Raw genomic sequence first — 27,831 nt, 5'->3', positions numbered from 1 at the left:
CAAATGATGCATCTTTCCTTATTAATCAATTGCATTATTTGGTATGCCATTATGCTACAATTCAAACGTTCATCATAACATTAATTGCACTTTGCACAAAATACTTCTTGTTGATAACCCACATTCAACAACCTCCTTAAAAGAGAATCCACACACAGGAAAGGTTTCCAATTCTCATTAAAAATGGATAGGAAACAGGACTTTGCTGTTGTGCGGTGTTACTCCTCACTAGCTCAACATTCTGGACAGTTAAAAAACCTTTATAACAGCTATCAGGATGCAATAATCAACATATCGACAACAAACTTGTTACAACTTCTGTGGGGGCTGACAACGGTTTAAGCAGAAATTCAAACTTACAGTTATTAGGTAAAAGGATGATGTCAAGATTTCACATCATAAAATAACTTTTACTGTATCAATAACTAAAGGCAACACTATTAATTAAAGACTATTTTCTTTACATAGACAACTTATACTTTAAACTACTGAATAGTTTGCCATTTTCTACTTATAATGACAGCCAATTTTGTTACTTTACGTGGTTCCTTAAGTAGACATCCAACCTCCTGAAACCAATCCAAAGTGATTTGCAGCTCCTCAGGTTTTGCTTCTGTCCTCTTCCTTTCCCAATACCATCTTCTACCATGAGAGATATCCTGGGGCTTCTCCCTCTAAATTCAGCTTGGATAACCCTCCTCCAGCCTGGTTAATTCTAACTCCTCATAAACTCAGCCTTCAAACTGAATGCAAGCATGCATTCACCTGTATTCTGGATGCGGAACAAGAATCAGCATTTACTCTGCTTAAGGCGCAGTCCTGGCTAACATCTATCTTTTTGTGCTCCAACTCCCTTTTTTTGGAAAAATATCCTTTATTCATAAATATTTGAAAGAACATTACAAAACATTTCAAAATGGCCATCACAAAAAGTGCAATCATATTCAACTTTTCCACAAGATCACGAAGTGCTTCAATACATTCAATGAACATTAAAGACATTTTAATATCATATCATTACAGGCAGTCAATGCAATGGTATTCAAGGTATTCATGTTACAACTCTGAGGTGCTTCAATACAATTATGATACATTTAGTATTCACTGCATACATTCCTTGTGAGTCATACAGCCCAAGGGGTCTATACAATTGCCAGCCCCTCAGTGCACTATGGCAGAAAGGTCTTATACAGCAACCTTTCCCCATTGCGCCTTTGTGGCGGCTGCCCCAAGCTTTAGTGCATCCCTCAGCACGCAGTCCTGGACTTTGGAACGTGCCAGTCTGCAACACTCGGTTGGGGACAATTCTTTGCAATGGAAGACCAACAAGTTTCGGGCAGACCAATGAGTGTCTTTCACCAAGCTGATGATCCTTCAGCTTCAGTTGATGGGGTTTGTCTCGGTGTGCGTTCCTGAGAACAGCCCAGAGTACAGAGTCCTGTGTCATAGAACTGCTCGGGATGAACCTCAACAAAAACCACTGCATCTTTTGCTCTCCAACTCCCAGCTGGCTGCAGACTACACAAACATTCAGCACCTCCATTTCAATAAAATAATCTGCCTCTCCCTTTGACCTTTCACAAATAAAACCACCCAGGTTTACTGCCAGACAAACTCCAACACATGACCCCTTTCATTTACCCAAAATTTAAAGATAACTTTTTTACAACCCAAAAGATATAGTCTTAAAATATAATAACCTATAAACCTCAACCTTGTAACAAACTAAATTTATGCAGATTATGCAATATTTTTGGTATCTTACTTTGAAGGAATGCTTGTAGATATAGACATCAAATCCACCATCAATCCGCTTGGGTTTGCTGAAAAGAATGAGGTCTTCAAACAGAAAGACATGTCGCTGGTACTTCTTGCGCCCGGACCAGATAATGAACTCGTCCTGGCGAACCAACTGACCCTGCTCTTTCAAGTTCACCTGTTTTGATACAATTTAAGCAAATTACTTTCAGTCTCAAACCATCTAGTTTCCTGTAGCCAGATGATTTAAACATATTTTTGTCTAAATGTATGTATTTCTTGTGCAAATGAATTGTCTTTTAGCTGTTCTTGTAAATTCTGAGGTTCCAATGACCACTTTCCATTGCTTGACAAGTATCACAAGGTTCAACAAATTTAATGTGAAATCATTCTGGAAAAAGAACAAAGTGCCACTGACATTTATAATGATATTTACAATGAAATCTGTGTAAATGGTCGCTCATAAAAAATAGCTCTCTCTCTCTCTCCACGTGGTGTGGTCATTGCTAATCAATGGTCCGGGTCTCCCACGAAGTGGCAATCATCATCGGGTTGCCGCTCTGCTCGAACTTTTCAATGCCCCGAAAGTGCTCCGTACTTCTAGCTGGGTCTTCCGAGCATGGCTTCTTCAGATTTGTGGTGCATGCAACATCATGAAGAACTCCATCACAGGCTTGTCGCGTCCGGGGGTGGGGTGAGGGGGGGGGATTGAGCCACACCCACTGTTTTTGGCAGTAGCTGCCGGAAGGTAAGTCCAAATGTCCAGTGCGAATGTTAGTGAAAAGGTGAGTGATTCAATGGGCAGGTGGGTACAGTGGCAGGTGGGTAAACGGATCAGGGCAAGTCAGGTTGGGTCAGGGGTAGTTGGGTGATGGGGGTTAGCGTGGTCGAGAAGGTAATAGGGTCAAATCTGACAGTTCCACAGTATTCAGCTGGATAGTTACCCAGGGAATGTTAGACAGAAAAAACCTACTCTAATTCTTGGGTAACTACAGAACGACCCCCTAATCACTCACAATGATCACCACCACATCCCATCCACCCCGACTCCCTCTCAGCTTCTCCCCAAAAGAAGTCTGAAGTCTCCAACTCTAAATCAGAGTTAGAGAATTTTGGTCAGGGTGCCAGGAGCAAGGAAATTGCCCATTGGAAGTTTTAACTTCTCAGGCAATTCCCATTTCTGTGGGGTCCTAACACACATCATTGGTCATATATCCGGTCTCCAATGATCTGGGACTGGAAGATCTGGACCCTTGTTTCAGTCATGATATCTCTATGGAGCAAGGCAAAAAGGCAAACCTTAAGATCTACTTTAGCCAGTACAGGGATTGTACCTGCACTGTTGGTGTTATTTTGCACCATACTCTAGCCATCTAGCCAACTGACTCATGCTGCCCTGCCACAAATAACACACATGGTAAAACATAAAAAGAAGCACTGTAAAACGACAAACATTCTCAAATTACTAACCATGAACAGCCTTCAACAAACCAAGCTTTTTTTTATAAATTAAAGCCAGGGGGACAGCCTGCTGTAGAACTGCTGTATTGGAATTTTCTTTGAGTCTGGATCACTGGCACATCTCCCTGCAGCTTGCTTGCTTCTTTCTGTCCCCAAATTCTCCTGAGCTCATTGTGTGCAGGTCAGTGAGACGGCAAGGAGTTTTGTGAAAGAAAAGACTTTTGTGGAACAGGGAGCTCTTTACCCAGCATCTACAGAGGACAGAGAAACCAATCTCTCTGCAATTCAATGCTTATATGTCTCTACCGCTGGGATAGAGTGGTTTCTCTGCTGCCGTGGATGCTGGGTATAGAACTGTCCATTGTATGATAATCTTTACAGCACATACAATAACTATTCTGAAAACAAAGGCACCTGCAATCAAAGAAAAACTGATGCCAGTTCCCAAGGTGTCCTTAGTTTACAGGTTTCACAAATTACAGTTTCAGCTAGGCACAGGTTACATTTGGATTAAGGCGAATACCAGGCCATTTGGATCCTCTTCCTAATAACTTATTACTTCCATGCTCCAGGTTGATTCCCCATTATTCCCTAGCAAATCCAGACCATAAAGTTGACCAGCTCAAATGGAGGAAGGGATCAGAAATAACAGGCTTGCCAACACATAAAAACAGTAAAGGAACTCTGTAAAATGCACTAGCATCAAAAGAACATCGCCTGACTTCCCTTAGCACAAGCTCTCCGATCATTGTTCAGCACTTCTGGGCTATTGAGGTGTCCCCACCAGAACAGAAATTTCATAAAATTATACAAAGGATATAAACCACAGAAACAGGCCATTCAGCTCAAATTAATATTATTAAATTGTGTTTGTACACCTGCAATTGTAATTTTTATTCAAACACAGGTTTCGAAAACATTTTCAAAGTTCGATTGAACCATTTTCTAATTTTTAACCTGCAATTCATCATGTTTTCTAATTTTTAACCTGCAATTCATCATGTTAATAAAACTCAGCAATATAGGCCACGTGAATTGCCAATATGGACAGATCGAATGAACTTGTACCTTTGTTGAGTCATTTGAAAGGAATGCATTAAGGGGGTTGCAGGACAATGCTGCTCATTCATGATGTACATGGCAGCTTGCTGAAAAATAACCATTATCTTAAGGGTAGATTTGCCAACATTTGGGGGTTGTGAATAACAAGGGAAGTACTCTTGCCTCTGAGTAAGTAGGTCATGGGTTCAAGCCCCACTACAGCGGCTTGAGCATATAATTTAGTTACACTTCACCACGGCAGGAGTTTTGCACTGTCAGAGATGTGGTCTTTTGGATGAGACATTAAACAGAGTTCATCTGCCCTGTCTGTTTGATACAGAAGATCTCATTCCAAGGAGAACAGGGAAGTCCTGTTGGTATTCTGGCCAGTATTTATCTCTCAGCTAACATCAAGATAAACAGCCTAGAGTATTTGGTCATTATCTCATTGCTCTTTGTAAATTGGTTGCTGTATTTCCCTACACAGTAGCTGCACTTCAAAACTGCTCTATTGACTGTGAAATGTTTGGGAGTGTTATGACATTGTGAAAGGTGCTGTGAAAATGCAAGCCTTTCTTTCACCATACATGATCACGTTGGGAATCTTCCTTCTAAAATTCATTACACGTGGAGATATTGAAGACATGAAAAACTACTTGTGACATAAAACCAGGTTAATGCCTTCTCATCAAATGGAAGCAAAAGACATAATTTATTTTAAATATCTGGAATGAATTTTTGTGATCAGCAAAGAATGGAATCAGTTTCTACTTTTGATACCTAATTTCAGTATTGGCTACTTTTGAGGTCAGGAGCAATAAAGCCAGATGCAGAGTAAAGGTCCCTCTATATATTATCAACAATACATCCTGACTCCAAACTTTGATGAGCATCCTTTTCTATACTGGTGGGATGTTTTTAAACCACCCACACTAAGTATCCTTAGGATCTCTTGGAGTAATTTTGCCAATTAAATTTTGTACAGTTCTGCGCTGTGGTCTCATTCCCATTAAACATTGGATTCATACTATCAGAATTTACTTAGAGCTGCTCTGAAAGAGCAGCATTGCAGCCCATCATCTGGAGTGGTTTAAATCCCAGACCCCAGAAGGTGAAACAGCAATGTACAAATTTACTGCGCCACTCAGTCTCCAAGAAGTGCATAATTATAGGCAATAGACACCAAAGAATGGTTTTAAGGCAGTAATCATAGTGCTGGGTTCAAAATATTTGTACCTCTCAATTATACTGCTGTATTGCATTAATTATAGGGAAGATTGTGAATTCCTCACTGACTGAAAGAACATGCATCATCTAGTTAAAAACAAAAAAACTGCGGATGCTGGAAATCCAGAACAAAAACAAAAACAGAATTACCTGGAAAAACTCAGCAGGTCTGGCAGCATCGGCGGAGAAGAAAAGAGTTGACGTTTCGAGTCCTCATGACCCTTCAAGTTCCGTCGAAGGGTCATGAGGACTCGAAACGTCAACTCTTTTCTTCTCTGCCGATGCTGCCAGACCTGCTGAGTTTTTCCATGCATCATCTAGTGTTATTTTGCACAATGCCCTATATTTTATGAGGTCCTGCATATTACCCAATGGCTGTAGTGACAGTATATGTATAAAAAGATGGATGGGCCACACAGAACAACATGCATTTCCAGCCATCCAAAACTCTATTATACAATTATTCATAACATATTCAGTATGCAATTAATGAATCAGGGAACTATGGGCAGGATTTTTCAGATGGCAGGGTTTCCCACCCCACCCATACCCAAAGAGTCAATGGGGAATGCATCCCTGCTGATACTGGCTGCTCTGCAGCCATTTAACGATAGGTGATGCATTAATTGGCTAAGGGTGAGACTTCCGCCTCCATCTGTGAAACAAGTCTTGTCTGGTTGGCCGGCAGCTCTGTAATCCCAGCGGCAGCATGTGGCCACTGCTGGCACAACAGGCAGTCCTCAAAGAGAAGGAGCTAACAGATAGCTGTACTGGAACAGCTTGACTAGGGGCGTGGCAAGTTCTGGAGCACAAGTCATCAGTACTATTGTCAGAATATTGTCAGGACCAATAGCTTTTGCAGTATCCAGTGCCTTCAGCTGTTTCATGATATCATGTGGAGTGAATCGAATTGGCTGAAGACTGGCATCACTAATGCTGGGGGCCTCCAGAGGAGGCCAAGATGGATCATCCATTCAGCATTTCTGGCTGAAGATTGTTCCAAATGTGACTCCAGGCCCACAGCAATGTGGCTGATTCTTAAATGCCTTCTGAACAAGGGCAATTAGAAATGGGCAATAAATGCTGGCCTAGTTAGTGACACTCACATCCCATGAATGAATAAAAAAAAAACTATCACCGTGCTAAATAGGATGGATGTCAAACAGATTTAGCAACTCAAGACTGGGCAACCATGAGGCACTGTGAGCCACCAGCACAGCAGATCTTTTGCACTGATGTGCTGGGCTCCCATCAATGAGGATGTGGGTAGTTGTGAAGCCTCCTCCTCCAGTGAGTTAATTGTCCACCACCATTCATGACTGGATAAGGCAGGACTGCAGAGCTTACATTTGATCCGTTGGTTGTGGAATTGCTTAGTTCTGTATATCACTTGCTGCTTATGTTGTTTGGCATGCAAGTAGTCCTGTGTTGTAGCTTCACCAGGTTGACACCTCATTTTTCAGTATGCCTGGTTCTGCTCCTGGCATGCCCTCCTGCACTCTTCATTGAACCAGGGCTGATCTCCTGGCTTGGTGGTAATGGGGATATTCCAGGCCATGAGGTTACAGATTGTGGCTGAGTACAAATTCTGCTGTTGCTAAAGGCCCATTGCGTCTCATGCTGAGGGCCTGGAGTCACATTTAGGCCAGGCCAGGTAAGGACAGCAGATTTCCTTCCCTAAAGGGTATTAGTGAACCAGATGGGTTTTTACGACAATCAGCAATGGCTTTGAGGTCATTCAGACTTTTAATTCCAGATTTTTTTATTGAATTCAAATTTCATCACCTGTTGTGGTGGGATTTGAACCCAGCTCCACAGAGCATTACTACTCCAATGATAACACCACTATGCCACTGCCTCCTCCAATGCACTGAACAAATGAACATTAATTATTTTATTGGATGACTGGAAAGAATACATTTTTAAAAATCAGAAAAGTATAGAATGTGAAAGGGTAATTTTGGTTCATTATAGTTCATCTCTCAAATATATTAACTCTGTCATCATGGTCTCCAACCGTAGTTTAAATTACAACATTTTCCTTCTATTACGTTTCCTGGTGGATATCCCATTTGTCATTCTTTGAGTGAAAACATTTTTCCTCATAGCTGTTCTAAATTTGATTGTTACTATTTATTTCTATTTATGCTCTTTAGTCCTACTTTCTTGGTGTACTTGTAGGTACTAACCTGGGTTTATGTCATCCATAATATTTAATATTTTACGTATTTCAATGAGGCCCCATTTTAAATGAGTTTATTTCTGCACTGCCAAGCCAAGGGCAGATTTTCCAGCTGCGCCCATGACTGGCATTGTCCAGTCCCACCAAAAGTCAATGGACTTTTGGCTGGGCCACCCCGAATTTCATGCGGCAGATTCTGCCATGATGGGGGTGGAAAATCCCAGCCTAAAGCATTTTCCTTTTTTGTTTTACGCTCAAAAGCAGGTCTTGCTGTTCTTCTCTGTACCCTTTCAGATGAAAAATTGTTTTTATGTGGTCTAATCAGTGCATTGTAAAGTCAGTATAACTTCTATAGATTTACTCAATTAGCTTTTTTAACTGTTTTACATATCGAACATTGAAAGTGCTTTATCTCTAAGGTGCTTTTCAAAGCTTGCTTTATACTTACACAGCTTATTTTTTGGCCAATGTGTAATATTTGTCTTATGTCTGTTCAATTGCCTTAACTGATTTGAATCCTTTTAAAATCTCTTTTGCTGCTTCCTTGGTTTCTACTGCTCTCCTTAGCCTTGTGTAATCAGCAAATCTGACCATCTTACAGCTAGTTTCCATATCCTTATCTACATTAGAAACATTAGATCATTAGCACTGACCACTGTGGGAATCACGATACATCTCCCCTTTTCACCAACCCCATCTGAAACTATACACCTCATGATTACTGAGTTTCCAACTCTTTGACCATTTGTGCATCTAGAAACATGGAAATGTAATCACCAATTTTACCATTTTGCCTGTGCTGAATTTAAGCTGCTCCAGCGGTCTAAATTTTACAGTCCCATTTTCCTGTTTCCTCCCCAAACTAATGTTTTTTTCTCTTCATACCCTTTTGTTTTTTGTATATGCTATAATCAATTTGTCTTTAATCAGTATTTTGTAGCAAACCAATCACATTGAGTGAAAAGGTTTCTTTTAATCTCCTGCTTAAATATATCTGGCACTTAGCTTCAATCATGGCCTCTTCAATTTATCCACAAGTAGAAAAATCTATTTACATTTACCTTGTTAATCACTTATCATTGTGAATGTCCCTTCAATCTTAGTTTGACACAATATAGCCTTAGTTGCTTGAGCCATTCCAAGTAACTCAGACTCCTGCTATCATCCTGGTAAATCTGAGTTGACCACTCAAGGCTATAACATCCCTCCTGTACTTAATAGAGAGCCCAATACTGCACATAGTAGTCCAAATGTAACCTGCCATTTTATAGTCATCATGACGCCATTGCTTTTTTGTTCAACCCTTCTCATATAAGGCCAAAGTACCATTTTCTGCCTTAAAGGCTTAAATTCTGCCCACTTACTTAGCCCTGCTTCTCACACTGGACTGTTATGACTTTTAGTTTAATAGTCTTTCATCTGCAACTTTATCGAAAGCGCTCTTAAAATCTAAATAGTCACTATTTACTCCATCTGTAACATTCTCAAAAAAGTCAAGGAATCAATATAGGCTTACATCACAATCCCTAATAGCATCCATTGCCAGCAAGTCATTGCCATGTTGAAGCTGAAATTTAACCATTTCTTCTGCCGCTCTGAGGTAGTTAAGCTCCTGTTCCTGAACCTCATTGCACTCCTTGATCAAGTCCTTCAGTAACAGTGCATATTTGCTCATCCGTTGGATGGGTTTCAACAGGTAGGAAGCCAGATTCATCTTATCGCCCAGTTGCAGTTGCTTGTACTAAAAGACATATAAATTATTTCTTTAAGGAAGCTGCAATAAAAGAACAGTGCTGCACTAAAATCAATGCCCACTCAAAGAAAGGGAAAATATAAAATAATCAAGATTCAAAGCACAATGCCATAAGTGCAACCTCATGAATCCTGACCTTGTATAACTGACAAATTTCAACAGACCATGCCCAACTCCACTGTCCATAAGCTGTAAAATTGGACAATATAATTATTTTGTAATCATTTTCTAAGCAGGATTTTACTGAATAAATGTTGTGTTATATGTAAAGTGCTTACCTTAAAAAATATGTTGCCATGGCTGGCTAGCAGGGCATCAGATTTGGGCTTGTTCTTGCTATACAATGCATACATGCCAAACTGATCTTGCTGCAAATATATCAATTAGAATGTTATATTTTATTTGTATTTCTATCACCTTTCATTATTATGAAATACTTCATAAAAGCAAATTAAAATTAGCAGGTAATCAGGTAGTTATCTCAGTTGTTTGGACATTTAAGATCATTTGTGCCCCTTTCCTCTTTGTCCCAGAACTAGGATCCCATCTCTTAATTAGTAGTGGAAGCCAAGGCCCTTAGGTACCCAGGGATTCAGGTGCAGAGGTAAGGCAAGTTCCAAGTGGCCTCGTCTCCAATACTGATTTCAATGGCAAATACTGAAGAAAATTGACTGCACAAGGATTGTTGAAGGCAGTTACAGCTCCTCAATGACTATGGGACCAGTGAATTTACCCTTATATGCATTGTTTATGATTATGGTGCCCAGGTGGTAAAAATTAAGTGAATTTAGCAATACTCAACAGACAGGAAACAGTTAAATGGAAACCACTGAATTAATTCTTTCAATTTTTCTGAATAGTGCAAATTCATTTAATTACTACAATATACTCTTCATATCAAACAAAAACAGAAAATGCTGGAAAATCTCAGCAGGTCTGACAGCATCTGTGGAGAGAGAAACAGAGTTAACGTTTCGAGTCCATATGACCCTTCTTCAGAGCTGGAGAGAAGTAGAAACGTGATGAAGTTTGTACTGTTTAAGTGGTTTGGAGCAGATGACGCTGGATAGAAGGCCAGCGATAGGTGGGGACAAAGGAGAGATTGACAAAGATGTCATGAAAAAAAGGACAAAGGGAGTGTTAATGGTAATGGTAAGGGCTGAATAAGGTGCTGATAGTGGCATTAAGGTAAGGAAGCAGAAAGAGGTAATAGCAGAACAAGGGTAAGGACTGTGAGAAAGAACAACATGGAACAAGTAACAAATGGCCCTTTTGGCGGTGGGGTGGGGGGAGGGGGCGGTGTTTGGGGGGGGAAGAAAGGATAGAAAATGAGATAAGAGGGGGGATAAAACAATGAATAAATGAATAAAAATAAAACTAAATTTTTAATAAGTGGATAAAAATAGAAATGAATATAGAAAAAAGGGATTATAAAAGGGGTGAGGATGGAGGAGAGAGTTCATGGTCTGAAGTTGTTGAGTCAATTTTAAGTCCGGAAGGCTGTAAAGTGCCTAATTAGATGATGAGGTGTTGTTCCTCCAGTTTGCGTTGGGCTTCACTAGAACATTGCAGCAGGCCAAGGACAGGTATGCGGGCATGAGAGTAGCATGCTGTGTTGAAATGGCAAGCAACAGGAAGGTTGCTCTTGCACTACAGTTTAACTTTCCCTTGTTCTGATATTATCACATTCTGCTTCCTTACCTTAATGCCAGTATCAGCACCATTTTTAACTCTTACCACTACCATTAACACTCCCTTTTTCCTTTTGTTCATGACATCTTTGTCAATCTCGCCTTTGCCCCCATCTATCGCTGGCCTTCTATCCAGTTTTACCTGCGCCATCCCCCCCTTAAACAGTATAAACTTCATCACATTTCTACTTTTCTCCAGCTCTGAGAAGGGTCATACAGACTCTAAAGGTTAGCTCTGTTTCTCTCTTCACAGATGCTACTAGGCCTGTTGAGATTTCCAGCATTTTCTGTTTTTGTTTCAGATTTCCAGTATCTGCAGTATTTTGCTTTTACCTATTCATATCAAAGTTGGATTTCAAAAAGATCAAACTGATTGCGAACTAAAATCAGACCATTTTAACTGCCAACTGAAGAGCAACGTGAATTGAAACTCCTTGTGTGCGTAAAAAGCAAACTGAAAAACAACACCGTGTGCAGTAATCCAGTGTTTCGATTCACTGCGCACGTTTTCAAAATATTAGTCAAAAGGCATTCCAGAGCTGTGTAAATTCTTTTGAAGTGGTGCTATTCTAACTTTATTGTAACTTGCCTCAGTGAAGCACTAGATGAGTTTGATTACTTTAATATGAGGCACCAAGACTGGTTTGAAATTTTAGCATACTGATATCCACAATAAAGAGGGTTAGAGGGTTTTAGAAGAATTTCAGTGTGCACTACTGTTTAGCTTAAGTATGTTGTAAGTTCAATTTACCTCACTTTTGTATAAAGCCTATGGATATCATGTACAGCTGAATTACTACTTATCATAACCAGACACTACCTTATCCCATAATCCTCTATAATTGTCACTGCAATGCGAAAGAGCTGCAAATGGGAAAAAGGACCAGATCATTAATTTGTGTTAACTTGTGAACATGCCATAGTTCCTTCATGTGTAGATGGTGATTCTACAGTGCTGGACAGAAGTCAAAATGAGTTTATGCAGTTAACCAAGAACAGGGAGGGTTTAGGCCTGGGGAAATATAATTAGTTTCTTGCGTCCTCTGCAGACAGCCACGCAGCTGAACCTGTCAAAGGTTCAGCATTGTGTGCCAAGTATCCTGGGGTGTACTAAGGATATACACTTGAGTTCCATTGCCTGAGGTTCACAGTCTCTCAGTGGGTGCAAGTTCTGTAAAATACATGGCAGACAATAAACCTTTTAAATTGTAGCAGTGATTACTGTACTACTTTGATAACTGACGCAAACATGTAAACAGGCAAAAACAGAAGTGTGTGTGGTGAAATGTGTAGAGAAAAAAACAATGTAACTTTTAAAAAATTTTCAGTGTTATTATATGCACATGTTACATATTAACTACATATATGCCAGATCTAATGCACGTTCCTGGTGAGTCAAGCAGGTAAGTTGTTTTAGTATGATAGGATATAAATAGTCGTTTGGTAGTACAGAACTTTAGTACTGCTGAAAAGAGAGACATGGATAAGCTTTTCGTCTTGCACTCATCAGGACACTTTGCAAGAACACCAATATATGGGGAAAACAACAATTTATATTGTATGTGAAGAGAGCGTTGATTGGTTGGCAAGTGGCGTTACCATGAAGAATGCACCAGTGATGGCGGCTGACAGTTAACTGTCAAGCATGTTGGAAATTTAAACCAGGCATCTTGCCCCTGATTCATCAAGGCATTGCCCTGAGGAATGAGTCAGTGAATGGCTGTCACTTATTTTGTTTAGCTGAAACAGGTGTGTACACATGTTCTTTTTGTCTGCAAAGGTCAGGACCCTGTGTATTTATATATGTAGCTTCCAGTACATGCAAATGCGCCACATTGCGAGCCTGACTGACAATCTTAAATTGGTTGTCAGCTTAATTCTCAACACATTGGACAACATTTGCTAAATAACTCTCAATCGCGTAATCACATCTAATGCTGGGCACTGTGTTTTAAGTTTTGTAAGCAAGGGCTGGTTGGGTACGGTTTGTACCCTGCCCATTACGAACTGCAGCTGGGAGATGTTGTTTGATATGATCCACCAGTCTTTGGGACGTACAGCCTACATACCTAGCAATCACATTGGCACTGAAATTCATATATCACATTACTCATTTGTGTGACAGGCAGAAAGTCTTTTTAGCTTGACGGTAGCATCCTGTTCGTGGCAAATACCACTTGCGTTGTTACTTCATAGTAGCAGTTTGAAACAGCTAGCTTCACCTGTTGCTCAAATTTTTGAGATACCTTGCCCTTCCAGAGTAATCTGAGGTAGACTGGGTACTTTTCAGTGCTGAAAGTGACGGCCTTAGGCCTCTTCATGAGTTTGTGAGATATACAGCACAAAACGATCTGATCAGGGTAGCCACTATCCAGCAGGATTCCTTTGACGTGCCCTATTTCAGCGTCAAGTTTGCATGGTAAGCATATGCTGGGGCCTACTTACAAGGTTGCCGATAAGACGTCAAGGAAGGGGAGTTAATTTGACTGCTCCATTTTAAAGGTGAAATTCTGAGCAACAGGTGCCTTTCAGTATCTGTCTTTTATTCTGTGCTTTCTTCTTTGTTCGTCTTCCATGCTTCCTTCCTCTCTCAATAACTACCAGATTTTTTGTGGTATCTGTCTATGAATCTTTTGCTTACTTTCCTGTTATACAAGCACATTTTTACTTCATTCGGTCTACTTCCTTATATCTCTCTCAATCTTTGGTTAAGGGACATGTGAGAGAACTATATCAAATGTTCTAATTTCTATATTACCTTATTTTGAAATCCCTGGATATGCAGGAAGATGGCAAGGTAGTATATACTGGTTGGGGATCTATGAATGTGAGTCCTAAAGAACTAAGAGGAGATAGTAGAATCTACCTATAGTGGGGTTGGCATTCCTGGGGTTTGGTGGTACTTGGCAGAGAATCATAGTAGTAAGAAAAGCCCAAGGTTTAAAACACTGGAGAGAGCGATATCTGGGGTTTAATAGCACAGGGGCTGGCTTTCAGGGATTGCTAACAACAGAGAGAAGCAGGATTGGAACATGGCATCCCTGTGTGGAGAAGGGAGGCCTGAGGTCTGGAAGCACTAAGGAGGTAACGCTTTTCTTTTATATCAAAGTATGGTTACTTTGTCATCTTACATATGATTTAAAAACTATATTCATGCATAGAAAATGGCCCAGCTTGATTCGCTCTACTTTAGCTCCAGAATATAGATTGTCTACATCAGGAATCTAAAGGAGTGACTAAGCTATTCAATTCAAATAAAAGCTTCTTTGCATATGTGTTTGCTGGCAGCTTCTTTTGATTTTAAGAGATATCAAACAAGTCAAATATTAAAAAGCAATTCCATTGAGCAACATATCCAAAGCCATCAGGAATAGGTAGGTATTCCCTGAGTCTTTAGACAGTCGAACTTCAGCTATCACATAGAGGTTAATAGTTAGTGACATTGTGTCTACTCTACATTGTGGTTTAGCACATCAGGTGTGACTGTTACTTTTCTATCTTCTAAGGAGGTATAGTTAAACCAGCAACTATCACAATATTTGAATTGTGTCATTTCTTATGTACATTTATCCATATATTGTTTAATGATTTAAGGAACTGTTTATTCCACTGCCTCCTTGTGGGCATGCAACAAAACCAGTGAGCCAAATTCCAGTATTGAGAGCTTTCTGTTCAATGAGCTTGTAATGAGTTACTTTAGATATTAGCAATTAAGTACATACCCTGGGTTCGGGGAGAGGAGGCTTAGCTTAGGAAGCAGTCCAAGACATTGAGCTCAAGAAGATTGTCTAAGCCTCAAAACTTAAATCTAACTTAATCTTAGAACTCTGAAACTGTAATGGAGGAGAGGGCTTCCTGTGTGTGTAAGCACATTTTCAGTATTTGAATTCTCTGCCAGATAGACATCAGGTTTCGATGCATGGAGTTGCATGAGAGGTCTGATCTGCATGTGCTTGAGACAGGTGGAGTTATTTAGTGCCACGCACAGCTGGCAACCTGGGAGCAGAGATGTTCACATAGGAAAAATGAGTCAATCAGAACTAAGCATAAGAAATGGTTTTAGTAAAATTAAACATCGTAGACAAGAGTGAGACACGCTTCATGACAGGAAAGAGATGAGAAAGCATCTGTTACAGAAAGCATCCACTGTACACAAAACTTAATATAGTGTGTTGCTGTACACCTTTAAGTGGGTGTGGTTATCTGTATATATTACTAGTGCAGAACTGATGCAATGTATCATGTGATTCAGACTTCGTTGCAGTTCGTTCTAAGGAAGCTACCAACTCAGATATGTGTACAAGTTCGCTAGCTGTGTAATACTGCTGCTAACCTTTTGCAACAAGGTTTCTAATACTGAAAGTTACTCTTTAGATCACTGTCCCTCATTTCATTTAGGAATTCACCTATGCCACCATAAACTCCAGGGCAATGAGCAAGTAGAACTACTAACAGCTGCCATATCAGCACTGTTGTATACATTTGTTAAATGGTAAGCACATGCATAAGTAAACCAGTTTGGTTCCTAATCTTGCTGAGTGTATCTTAGTCCTTCCCCAACACCATACATCGCTGTTTTGAATAGACTAAAGTAAATCAGTTTTGTATAATTACATATTGTAAATTGAATATTTGCTTACGTGTCTGAGAAAGCAGTGGCTGGCACGTAGTGGGTGGTTAACACAACTTTCCAGTTCTTTCAGGAAATACTGGCTGTGGAAGTTGTAAAGCTTCTCTAGGTTTCCAAAAATAACATTGCGTTTTCCTCGCAGATCCTGAGGAACGTCAAAACGTTCCATTTCTGGGTAGTAATTATCAATGATGTACCTGAGAGATTTCACATATTCACGTTCTGTTGTGACCATTTCATCAATAATGTGTCTCAGTTTACTGTAACAAGACAGACATATTTTGGGCATTACAAAGCATATTTCAAAGTGCAGCAGCAAATATATTAATTAACTCTTGGGAAAATCACACCCCTTAAAACATTAATAATGTACAAAAGAATAGATTCTACTAACCAAATAGTCATACATTTGATGGGGATGTTGAAAAGACTGGGACAGCAGCTCTGCTTCTTTTGTTCTTAAACAAACTGTGATCACTTGATTTGGATTCATAGGGCCATTAAATTTGGTTGCCATCCTAACATAATCTAATATGGTGCTTTGCTCATATATACTTTCTGGTTCACTGACGTTAGTTTGTAGCGAATGTAAATTTGCTACTTACTTGCTGCTCAATTCAAAGTTACTTAACTGAAAGTGAACAAGGAATACGCTCCAGAAGAATTTGCTGTTTAATCTGAATATATTAATTGATATTATTGGTTATTTTGAACTTCTATTAAAAATGGGTCATGGCCAGTGAAATCTGCTGCTTGATTCAAATTCAACTTGGTTTAAGAAGACCAGGACAACAAATCTTCCTGGGTTATCTAATCTTATCTGTTTCCAAATCAAAAAATCATCTGCTGCAAAACCATGTAATCATGCCCACACATAGAGAAGCAAGTGATACTCCTAGAGAAAGAGGTGACAACTGGACACTTGATAAAATTCCTGACATTGCCCTTCATTAAAACCCCAAAGACATCTCTAACGTTAACAAAACTGGTCTTTTTTATAAATTGAATGCAAGTAGAATCAAAGAATCTTGTGACACAGAAGGAGGCCATTTGGTCCACTGTGCTTGTGACAGATACTAGCTTTCATTAGTAAAATTGGCAAGATGCAGGAAAAATGTTAGGCAGACAAATACTTTCACAGTTTAAACTAGTGCTTCTGGGCAAAAAAGCTACTGCTTATTGGAAATTCTCCTCTCAAATGCTCTGTAGCATAGTGAGATAAGCAAAATTTGGTGACCAAAGCATGACACTGTAAAGCAGAAAAATCTCCTTCCTAGTTGACGATGATGGGAGCTCAAATAAATCTAACAACGCAAATACAATGTCTATATTTTAGCCAATGGTTACTGGGGTGATTTATGCCCTAAAACAGCACAAGAAATGTCAGGTCTGAAAAACAACTGTCACGACAGTGTTGGTGTGTCACTGTTATTGGATGCTCTGAAGGCAAGTCGCATGATTCATTCCTAATGGAAGGAGCTGAAAGCAGAATTCAATGCTTCTGGCACTGAACATTCATCCGGCCAGCAGAGGATGCAGCTGGATCTGACAGTCTCACACAGATGGTCGACTCTGCAGCAAACTACATTAAGCACACAGGTTCTCTATTAGGACTGTGAGCATATACAAGTTTTGAATACATTGGTTATGGTTATAAAGCAGCCCTTACTGCCAGCGAAAGAAATCATTGAAGGGCTTAGGGCCATTTCAATATGCTAAAAATTAAGTTGTTTTGCTGAGTGTTGTGAAAATGTTTAATTTCATGATTCATATGTTGTAGGCATATAACTTTAAGTTTTGGGGAAATTAAATTTGCAAATTAAAAGTAATGGAACTCTGGAATTCAGAAGTTTCCAGATCACTTAAGATATTTACACAAGTTCTTTTCATGTGTACGGACCAGTTCAGAGTTAGAAGTGTGAAGACAGTAAACAATAGGAGGCACTTTTCTAAGTCTTGATAGAGAGATGATGTCTACAGTTGTCTTCATAAAGGGCAGAATCATCCCAGATTTGCACTAAGTGCGGTAGCGGGCAGGAAAAAACATTTTACCTGCTGGCCGCAAAGGCAGCTATTCACACTATATTGTCCCAATTCCGCCTCATTAATCATGCATTCCCAGGAAACACGCTGTTTCGATGGCAGGCGGCCTCTGATTTGCCTGCCACACCATTGCCTCCCTGCTTCCTCACGCTGGGCGCCATATTTAAAGTGCAGCCACACGCACACTTCAGTGCTTCCAGCCCAGGACCGCTGCACAGAAGACATGGCCCCAAAAGGCAAAAAAGACTGCAGGCCCCCGATTTCAGTGTCGCATCCCCGGGCCACCTTCTGGGCACGGATGGAGCCCAGCTCCACGTCCTCTACCCTCGCTCTGGCTGCGAGAGATCCATCAGGGTTTGGAAAGCAGTGGCAGAAGTTGTCAGTGCCAATGTTGCACAGAGGAGGTCAGCCATCCAGTGCAGAAAATGGATGAATGATCTCATCCATGCCGCCACGGTAAGGCAGCCATCTCATCACTCTAAACTCTCACACTCACAAGCCCATCAGATATTCACTGGCATCTCACTCACTGCCAGCTCAAGGGACATCACCACTCTCTCTCACACCTCCATCTGGCCTCATCTCCCCTAGAGACTTCCTCCTCAGCCCTCATCCTCTTGAAGCTACTTGCGCAGATCAACATGTGCCCCCGCACACATCCTGGGATATCTCCCTTCCCTCCCTACCAGCACTCACTCTGCAGCCTCTTCTCTTGCCTGAGGCCAATTCTCCCCCTTCCCCAAGCAAGCCATAGCCCTGCAGCCATTAAAAAGTCACCCACGCCTTACGGCTGGTCTCATAAGTAGAGGCCTCCCATGGGCCCCCTTAAAAGTGATGTGGTGCTGCATGTGAAGCCTAGTGCTGATTACTGCTGGTGCTGCTTGAAGCAAGGTAGGCAAATAAAACTCAAGTCCTGAGCGAAGGGAAGCCCACCTAGTGCACATCGCTCACTTTCAGTTGTGAAACACATTGGCATGCAATCACACCAACGTGCTTGGATGATCCAGCATGGGGGAATGATTCCAGTGAGCTGAGCTTATAATGATATGCAGATGTATTATAATGGCGTTCTCAACATGCGGCAGCAGGAAACGTGGCCCGCCACTGACAGGTGGAGCAGATGATTGCAAACTGGTTTCACAATGACGTGAAACTGCTTTTTGGCCTTCTCGCCATTTTGTCTGCTCATGCCCGCCAAAGGGTTTAAATTATTCCTATGAGTCCCAGATGAAAAAAGGTTTACCCTTTGCTTTTGAACAAGGGGAGATCTTAAAGTGTCCATATACTTTTCAGATCAAAAGACAATTTTGGAAGTTGAAGTTACTTAGTTGAAATATCTATCTAGGACATCCCAGGAGGGCCATGTTGCTGTGAGGTTAGATTATGTATAAAAGAATCTGCCACATATAAGGTTAATGTGGGACTGAGTCCAGTACCGCCCACACACTGATGCAAGAGAGCACATGACCTGTACCCAGGAGTCATAAGTACCTGCAAGCATGGAGACAGTGTCTAGCTTGTACCCTTTATTGTATATTTATAAGTAGTTTTAAGAGTCAATAAAGATTTACAGTTACCCTACATATGACCAGGAGTGTACTGCCAATTTTGAGGTGCAGGAGCTCCAAGAAAGTGTGGGCCATATCATTTCTAAATGTACTATTATGTTGTTTTCCTATGTATTAATCATGAGTCCCCAAACATCAGTAAAACTATGCTTTTTAAGTGAAAAATATTAGCGCCGATAGGCACTTTATTTGGAACCATGTGGTATTTTAAATCATTAGTCTTTAGTACAGCTAGAATTTCATTATGCAACAGCTTAACTATTTAATTCAAGCCTACTAAAAGTGTGAATTCCAGGAAACATTGCTTACTTCTGACTGGGGAATGGTATATAGAGGGACCACTGCTTTTTTTGATTTATATTATCAGTCTAGACCTGAGTGTACAGGGCACAATTTGAAAATTTGAAGATGATGCCAGACTTGGAAGTATTGTGAACTGTGAGGAGGATAGTGATAGACTTCAAGAGGATATAGATAGGCTAATGGAATGGGCAGACATGTGGCAAATGAACTTTAATGCAGAGAAGTGTGAAATGACACATGTTGGTCAGAGAATGAGGAGACATGACACAAAATTAAAGGTACAATTCTAAAGGAAATACAGGAGCAGAGGGTCCTGGCTGTTTTTATGCACAAATCATTGAAGGTGGCAGGGCAGGTTGAGAAAGCAATTAATAAATTATACTGAATCCTGGGTTTTATAAGTAGGGGCACAGGGTACAAAAGCAAGTAAGCTGTGTACCTTAATAAAAATATTGGTTTAGCTTCAATGGGAAAGATGTGCAGTTTTTAGAAAGGGTGCAGGAAAGATTTACTAGAAAACAAACCTAAAAATGAGTAGGCGGCCACTCGGCCCTTCAAGTCTGCTCCACCATTCAATGAGATCATGGCTGATCTGATTATAACCTCAACTCCACATTTCTGCCTACCCCCGATAACCTTTCACCCCTTGCCTATCAAGAATTTATCTACCTCTGCCTTAAAAATATTCAAAGACTCTGCTTCCACTGCTTTTTGAGTAAGTGTTCTGAAGACTCTCAACCCTCAGAGAAAAAATTCTCCAATTCTCTGTCCTAAATGGGTGAGCCCTTATTTTTAAACAGTGTCCCCACTGCTAGATTCTCCCACAAGAGGAAACATTGTCTCCACATTGACCCTCAGGTTCTTATATGTCTCAACCAAGTAATGGTTCTGAGGATGAGAAGCTTCAGTTATGTGGATAGATTGGTGAAGCTGTTCTCCTTGGAGGAGAATATTGAGAGGAGATTTGTTAGACATGTTCAAAAACATGAGGGGTCTGGATACTGTTCCCATCGGCAGAAGTCAAGAACCTTAAGGTGATTGATAAAAGAATCAGAGGCGACATGAGGAAATTCTTCTTTATGCACCATGTGGTTTGGATCTGGAATACACTGTTTGGGCGTGTGGTGGAGACAGATTCAATTGCGGTATTCAAAAAGGAACTGGATAATTATCGCAAGAGAAAATATTTTACAGAAGTACAGGGGAAAGGTAGAGGAGTGGAATTAGCTGAGTTGCTGTTGCAGAGAACTGATTCAGAGACATGCTGAATGGCCTCCTTCTGTGCTGTAACCATTCTATGATTCTAGTAAAGATACATTCAAGGTTCTTGATAAACACATGAGGAAGAAAGAAGCTGAAAGTTACCCTGATAGTGTGATCAAGAAGGATGGGAGGAGGCTTGTGTGGAGCATAAACACCAACATAGATGAGATAGGCCAAATGGCCAGTTTCTGAGCTGTAAGCTCCATGTAAAGCTGCCAGCAGGGAATACAAACACCATTCTGCATTTCGCACCCTCAGGCCATCACAGCCAAAGGATTAATGCTCAATGGGAAAATGCAGCAGGGTTTTTGGGGATATTGATGCTGCTTTAAATCCCAGGGAACCTTGAGCTTCAAAGACTCTTAAATGCCTGTTTATGAGAAAGCTGTGTGCAGGGAGTTGTAAGATCTGTATTTTTTTTTACAGTCAGGGAGCTGTACAGGAGGGTAAATGCTATACACTGGCTCAGCAACATTCAGCAGCAGCAGCGAGGCACAGGACACTGGGCCCAGCCTAACCTCCAACACCTCAACCTCCCCAGGCTCCAGATTCACAGCCATGAGCTCTGGACATTTCAGCCAATTCTTACTGCCTGGCCTGAACTCAAGCTCCTGGAACTTGTGGCCAAGCTTGCCCGTGCGCCGCACATAATAACCCAGGTAGTAAAAGCAAAATACTGCGGACGCTGGAAATCTAGAACAAAAACAAAAATACCTGGAAAAGCTCAGCAGGTCTGACAGCATCTGCGGAGAGGGATACAGTTGACGTTTCGAGTCCGTATGACCCTTCATCAGAACTTAGACAAATAGAAATGAGATGAAATATAAGCTGGTAGAGGGGGGGTGGGTGGGACAGGTAAAGCTCGATAGGGGGCCAGTGATAGGTGGAGGCCAAGAAGAGACTGCCAAAGATGTCATAGACAAAAGGACAAAGGGGTGTTGACGATGGTGATATTATCTAAAGGATGTGCTAATGGGGACATTAAGGATAGAAAGCAGGATGAGCAAGTGGCAGATGGCCCTAGTGGGGGTGGGGTGGGAGGAAGGGATCGAAATGGGCTAAAAGGTAGAGATGAAACAATAGAGCAAAATAAATTTAAAAATAGGAGGGAAAAGAAAAATATATTTGTAAAAAATTTTTTTTAGTTATTGGAAAAAGGGGGATCGGAAAGGGGGTGGGGATGGAGGAGAGAGTTCATGATCTGAAATTGTTGAACTCAATATTAAGTCCGGAAGGCTGTAAAGTGCCTAGTCGGAAGATGAGGTGCTGTTCCTCCAGTTTGCGTTGAGCTTCACTGGAACATTGCAGCAAGCCAAGGACAGACATGTGGGCACGAGAGCAGGATGGTGTGTTGAAACGGCAAATGACAGGGAGTCATGCTTGCAGACAGACCGAAGGTGTTCCACAAAGCAGTCACCCAGTCTGCGTTTGGTCTCTCCAATGTAGAGCAGACCGTATTGGGGACAGCGAATGCAGTAGACTAAATTGAGGGAAGTGCAAGCGAAGCGCTGCTTCACTTGAAAGCAGTGTTTGGGCCCTTGGACGGCAAGGAGGGGGGAAGTAAAGGGGCAGGTGTTGCACCTTCTGCGGTTGCATGGGAAGGTGCCGTGGGAGGGGGTTGAGGTGTAGGGAGTGATGGAGCTGTGGACCAGGATGTCCCGGAGGGAACGATCCCTGCGGAAAGCCGCCAGCGATGGTGAAGGGAAGATGTGTTTGGCGGTGGCATCATGCTGGAGTTGGCAGAAATGGCGGAGGATGATCCTTTGAATGTGGAGGCTGGTGGGGTGATAAGTGAGGAGAAGGGAGACCCTATCATGGTTCTGGGAGGGAGAGGAAGGTGTGAGGGCGGATGCGCGGGAGATGGGCCGGACACGGTTGAGGGCCCTGTCAACCACCGTGGGTGGAAAACCTCGGTTAAGGAAGAAGGAAGTCATGTCAGAGGAACTGTTTTGGAAAATGGAATCATCAGAACAGATGCGACAGAAGTGAAGGAACTGAGAGAATGGGATGGAGTCCTTACAGGAATCTGGATGTGAGGAGCAGTAGTCGAGGTAGCTGTGGGATTCGATAGGTTTGTAATGAATACTGGTGGACAGTCTATCACCAGAAATTGAGACTGAGAGGTCAAGGAAAGGAATGGAAGTGTCAGAGATGGACAATGTGAAAATGATGGAGCGGTGGAAATTGGAAGCAAAATTAATAAATTTTTCCAGATCCAGACGAAAGCATGAAGCGGCACTGAAGTAATCATCAACGTACCAGAAAAAGGAGGGGGCCGGAGTAGGGCTGGAACAAGGAATGTTCCACATACCCCATAAAGAGACAGGCATAACTGGGACCCATGTGGGTACCCATAGACACACCTTTTATTTGGAGGAAGTGAGGCGAGTTTAAGGAGAAATTGTTCAGTGAGAGGACAAGTTCAGCCAGACGGAGGAGAGTAGTGGTGGATGGGGATTGCTCGGGCCTCTGTTCGAGGAAGAAGCCGAGAGGCATCAGATCATCCCGGTGGGGGATGGAGGTGTAGAGCGATTGGAGGTCCATGGTGAAAATGCGGCGGTTGGGGCCAGGGAACTGGAATTTGTTGATATGATGTAGAGTGTCAGAGGAATCATGGATGTAGGTGGGAAGAGACTGAACAAAGGGAGAGAGAATGGAGTCAAGATAGTAAGAAATGAGTTCCGTGGGGCAGAAACAGGCTGACACGATCGGTCTGCCGGGACAGTCTTGTTCGTGGATTTTGGGTAGGAGGTAGAAGCGGGCCGTCCGAGGTTGGGAGACTCTGAGGTTGGAAGTTGTGGAAGGAAGATCTCCAGAGGAGATGAGGTCAGTGACAGTCCAGGAAACAACGGCTTTGATTTTCAGTGGTGGGGTCATGGTCCAGGGGAAGGTAGGAGGAAGAGTCTGCGAGTTGATGCTCAGCCTCTGCGAGGTAGAGGTCAGTGCGCCAGCCAACAACAGCACCACCCTTGTCAGCGGGTTTGATGACAAAGTCAGGGTTGGACTTGAGAGAACGGAGTGCAGCCAGTTCAGAAAGAGACAGGTTAGAGTGGGTGAGAGGAGCAGAGAATTTGAGACGACTAATGTCACGCAGACAGTTCTCAATGAACAGATCAAGAGCAGGTAAAAATCCAGAGGGAGGGGTCAGGTAACCCAGGTAGTGTTCACTTGACATGGTCCCCGTGTGGGCTGTCTCAATGTCACAGGTCACGCAGCTCCATATGGTTGCGAAAGGATTTCCTTCTAGTTCCGATTGTTGCCATCAATGAGCCAAATCTCCCTGCACATGCTATTCACAGAAACAAGTAGCTTCAATATTGGAGGCAGTGAGGATTAAAATCAACACCAATCTTAAAGATTGAAAATCTAGTTAGATAATTAATGGAGAGGATTCCAGTGAGATCAATGGAAAGAAAAATCAAGTGAGGTGTATAACAGATGGCCAATCAGCAAAGGAGACTTTACCATCCAGAGGTGAGCATTAAAGCCTTTAAATAGGAGGTACTGGAGCCTCACTCTGGCAGAACTAAACCACTGGCGGCCCCCCACCAAACCCCACTCACCTCCCCCCAACCCCCCACCTCACCCCCACTCATCCCCCCCACCTCACCCCCACTCCCCACCTCACCCTGACTCCACGCTCCCCATCCCCTCCTCCGAACCTCCCCCACTGGCCTCTCCCAACACCCCAACTACCCTCCCCACAACATCCTGATTCCCCCCAGGGGAACACACCAACATCCCAAGCTCCCCAGCAGCAGCGCAGCAACGAGTGAAACTGACCTCACAGACTGGCTTCAAAAAATCAGAACTCAGCCTGAAGGTTTCGATTTTTTTTAAAACCGTTCTGCTAGATCCTAAGCTCTGGCTGATCAGCATGGATGATGAGAACTCCATTTAAGACACCGAGCCCTGGTTGGAGGTGCCAGAGTGTATGACTACGAAGACTACTTCAGACCTACCGAAGTGTAAGCAGCACCAGAGAGACATATGAGAGAGAGAGAGACAGAGACAGAGAGAACGAACCAAATGTTTTGCAAAATTACGACTTTGTATTGCATAATTTGTAGAGTGCTGAAGTTTCTATCAAGTGCTTTTCAATAGTTGCTTTGATGCAGAAAGCAAAAAGTGCATGATTACACTTTGGGAATCAAAAGTGATTGGCCCCTGGCCATGATTTCATGTTGGTTGGCCAATTAACGGCCAGCCAGCGTGAAGCGTGAGCTGAATGGCTCAGCGCTGCCAAGGTGGGGGCGGGGCGAGGGCATGTGCTGAAGTCAGCGCGGGCACAGGGGAACACACAATAAAAGCTCCCTGAAGGCAGAGAGCTGCCTCAGGGAGCTGAACATTTTAAAACCATCAAATTAAGATTTTAAAATGTACAAAAAGATGTCCACACATTGGACTCACTCACCTAAACATATAGATTATAAAAATTCTGCCCAAACATTTTAATTTAAAAAAATTAATATCAGAAACCTCATCCAGCCCTTGGATGAGGTTTCCTCAAAAATCCAAAGGCCACCTGGCAGATTTGCCTGCCCGCCAATATAACATTGGGCGGACAGTGAAAAATCAAGGTTAATTAATACATTAATGGCCTTAATAGGCCTCTTAATTGTTGGTAGGCACGCTGCCATGTCTCGCGCGTGCCTGCCAACTGAAATATCAGATGAGTACACAATGACATTGGGATGCTCGCCTGGTATGGTCAGGTGTGCACCCGCACGCTGAGCGAAAAATCCTACCCAATGTCTTTCTCCCTTCTGGATTGACTAATCCAATGGTCATCTGGAAGACCTCTTACTTCCATCCTTTATAAGCTTCAGTCACACAAAACTCTTTGGGCCTCCACTGTTCCTAGTTTTACCATTTAAAAAATACTCAAATTTATCTTTCTCAGATCCAAAATGGATGACCTCACACTTACCCACATTGCAATCTATCTGTCACAGTTTGTCCCATTCACTTAATTTATTTTTCTATTTGTAATTTTCTGCAAATGCGAACTTTCTGCTCCCGTCCCACACCATTTGCTATGCCACTAATCTCTGTCTCATTGGCAAACTTAGATATATGGCTTTATATTGTGTTATCCAAGTCATTAATAAAGGGTCATTAGTTGAGGCCCCAAAACATTCCTAGTTGCCCTTGAGGTGGCAATGGTGAAGGTGGTGAGACGCCATCTTGAATTGCTGCAGTCCATATGGTATAGGTATACCTAAAAGGTGGCTTGCAAAGTAATTTCAGAGGGCAGTTAAGAGTTAACCATATTACTGTAGGTCTGGAGTCCCACGTAGGCCAGGTAAGGATGGCAGATTAGTGAACTTGATGGGTTTTTACAAAAATCTGGTAGTTTCAATATCATTAATGAGATTAACATTTTATTTCATGTTGATTAATTGAATTTAAATTTCACCAGCTGCTGTAGTGGGATCTGAACTCATGTCTCCACAGCATTAGTGCGGGCCTCGGATTAATAGTTCAGTAACATTACCACTTTTCTACCCTCCTCCTATTCTGCCATTGTCCCTTTTATTCCATGGGCTTTAATTTTGCTAACAAGCCTGCCACGTGGCACTTTATCAAACACCTTTTGGAAGTCCATGTATAGCGCATCAACCCTCTCTGTTCCCTCATCAAAAAAAAAATGAGAATGATAGTGATAGGCTTCTAGTGATAGGCTTCAGGGGCACATAGGCAGGGTGGTTGAATGGATGGATACATGGCTGATGAAATTCAGCATAGAAAAGTGAGAGTGATACATTTTGTTGGGAAGAATGAGAGAATGTACAAGCTAGATGGTATAATTTTAAAGTAGGTGTAAGAAGAGAAACATGGGGTTGTTTGTCCACAAATCTTTAAAGGTGTAATGATAGGTTAACAAAGCAATTGATAAAGCATACGGGATCTTGGACGTTATAAACTGAAGCATAAGGGTACATTGCCTTTACGTCAAAGGTGGGCTTCAGGGTGTTTTCTTATCCACTGTTTAATTTAATTTTTTTACAGCGCCTAATGAAGCTGGATGTATCCAATGGCTTCAGGCTATGATGAACTCTGATACTTACCTTAATCAGCATCAGAGATTGGGAGTTTGGATGCCAGGAGCTACAGTTCCCAGTGGGCCTCAGGCCTCCTGCGCATGTACCAGTCGGGAAATGGCAGCACAAGCACAGTTAGTGCCTTTTTATGGCCAGGAAATAGCCCTGTGCGTTCATTTTTCTTGTTTAATAAATGTCATTAAAAGGTCATCAGCAGGCTCCTGTGAATTTGTTCAGTAACTTACCTCCATGGTTTGCGGAAAAAAACAAAGTTAGGATCTATCAAGACAGGTTTCACTTTGGGATCTGACCTGTCCAGCAACAAAGCATAACTGTGTGAAATGTTTCGCAGTTATTCCACAAGGTCTCCAGTTATACAGTTGATATACCTGACTTAATAATTTACATAGTTTAGGACATTTACTTAAGGTTGAAACAGCAAGATGTATTTTCCATCAACAAAATGTTAATAAATATATAAATGCCTCTCCCTTCAGTCGTCATAGCTAACATATCTGCACTATTTTTGTATTTAATGGCAATGACACTTAAGAAGCTGAAAACTTTTACAACCAAGTTCAATAAAAGTCCAATATCTATGTACCTTTTAGTGTTTCCTTATTAGCTGATGCAAGACAATTCATCCGGCTTTAGTAAAGTTACACAGCTTTAATACAGTAAACTTCTGAGCACTGGCATAGATTGCCACTCTGATTTTGCATTTCCATTGATCCTTAAGCACCACAATAGACTAATAACACATCAGCCTGAGAACAAGATGACATCACATTTCTGCCATTCACTGGTGTCAACCTCATAAATTGGTGATGAATAAGAACCAAAACATTTCCTGCTGAGAACAATTCA

General features: G+C 41.8%; 1 protein-coding gene across 5 annotated transcripts in view; it reads right to left on the bottom strand.

The window, feature by feature from the left end:
* Nucleotides 1-27,831, bottom strand: part of plekhg4 (pleckstrin homology domain containing, family G (with RhoGef domain) member 4) — a 279,951-nt gene that overhangs the window by 18,739 nt on the left and 233,381 nt on the right. For 4 of the 5 annotated variants that reach the window (XM_041191344.1, XM_041191340.1, XM_041191341.1 and 1 more), the window contains 4 exons: nucleotides 15,754-16,003; nucleotides 9,701-9,790; nucleotides 9,186-9,410; nucleotides 1,766-1,936 (listed from right to left, as the gene is read on the bottom strand). In XM_041191344.1, the coding sequence (XP_041047278.1) occupies nucleotides 1,766-1,936; nucleotides 9,186-9,410; nucleotides 9,701-9,790; nucleotides 15,754-16,003 (736 nt within the window). The remainder of the gene's footprint in view (nucleotides 1-1,765; nucleotides 1,937-9,185; nucleotides 9,411-9,700; nucleotides 9,791-15,753; nucleotides 16,004-27,831) is intronic. The other variant, XM_041191343.1, reaches the window with a different exon arrangement.

The sequence above is a fragment of the Carcharodon carcharias genome, chromosome 7 (genome assembly GCF_017639515.1).
Source record: "Carcharodon carcharias isolate sCarCar2 chromosome 7, sCarCar2.pri, whole genome shotgun sequence".
Taxonomy (NCBI): domain Eukaryota; kingdom Metazoa; phylum Chordata; class Chondrichthyes; order Lamniformes; family Lamnidae; genus Carcharodon; species Carcharodon carcharias.
This window is presented reverse-complemented; position numbering and strand designations above follow the sequence as displayed.